General features: G+C 58.4%; 1 protein-coding gene across 1 annotated transcript in view; it reads right to left on the bottom strand.

Annotated features, from left to right (window-relative positions):
• LOC103585331 (testis-specific Y-encoded-like protein 6) overlaps positions 1-555 on the bottom strand; it is a 25,141-nt gene extending 24,586 nt beyond the window's left edge. The window contains exon 1 of the mRNA XM_008566256.1: positions 9-555. Coding sequence (XP_008564478.1) covers positions 9-555 — 547 coding nt within the window. The remainder of the gene's footprint in view (positions 1-8) is intronic.
• Positions 556-777: the final 222 nt, after the last annotated feature.

Raw genomic sequence — 777 nt, 5'->3', positions numbered from 1 at the left:
TGCTTCACCTGCTGGCTTCTCCACCACCACCTCAGCCCTCTCCTCCTCAGCCACCACTACTGAGAAGATGGCGGCGCACTTTCCAGTCTCCGCATCCTTGGCCTTCGCCCCAGCCATCACCTCAGACCCAGACTTCCAGGTGCCACAGGTTTCTAGGGCCTTCTCCCCACCTGGGCAGTGTGTCTCTCCACCTTGAAAGCCGTCTGTTGCCACGGACGTAGAGGCTGCTCCCAGGCCCTCCGTGGGTGGCGGAGCCACTTCCTGCCCCACTTCCGTCGCTATGGGACCGCGCCCCCCATACATTCGGATCTGGGGAGTATGACCATAGTTCACGGGGTCCCGGGGTGCGCCCTCCACCTCTGGAAGCCGGGGCAGTACAAGCGTGCCAGCCCCCAAGCTGCTCTCACCCATTTCCGCCATTGCCTGTGTCGCCTTGCTCTCCCCACGGAGCCTCTGGCACTGATGTGGGTGCGGGTCTCCCCGGGCATGGCCGGGAGTAGTGAGGCTGCAGGTTTGGGGGAGAAGGGTCCTCTCAACCCGGCTCTGGAGGCTCATGTTGACAGCGGCCAAACGAGCGATGAGTTAGCGTCTGCTTTCCTCACAGAGAATGTGCCGAATATTGAAATTTTCAAAAACACTATTTTCTAGTTCATTTTTAAAATAATGTATAATATCTCAACGACTTCAATAGTCATTAAGATTCTTTTTTGGGGGCCGGCCCAGTGGCGCACTGGATAAGTGCGCCACTTGAGAAGCAGGGCAGCGCTCCCGCCTGAG

This window comes from Galeopterus variegatus, unplaced genomic scaffold, assembly GCF_000696425.1.
Source record: "Galeopterus variegatus unplaced genomic scaffold, G_variegatus-3.0.2 Scaffold231, whole genome shotgun sequence".
Classification (NCBI taxonomy): Eukaryota; Metazoa; Chordata; class Mammalia; order Dermoptera; family Cynocephalidae; genus Galeopterus; species Galeopterus variegatus.
The sequence above is the reverse complement of the archived record's forward strand: the minus strand, read 5'-3'. Positions and strand labels throughout refer to the sequence as shown.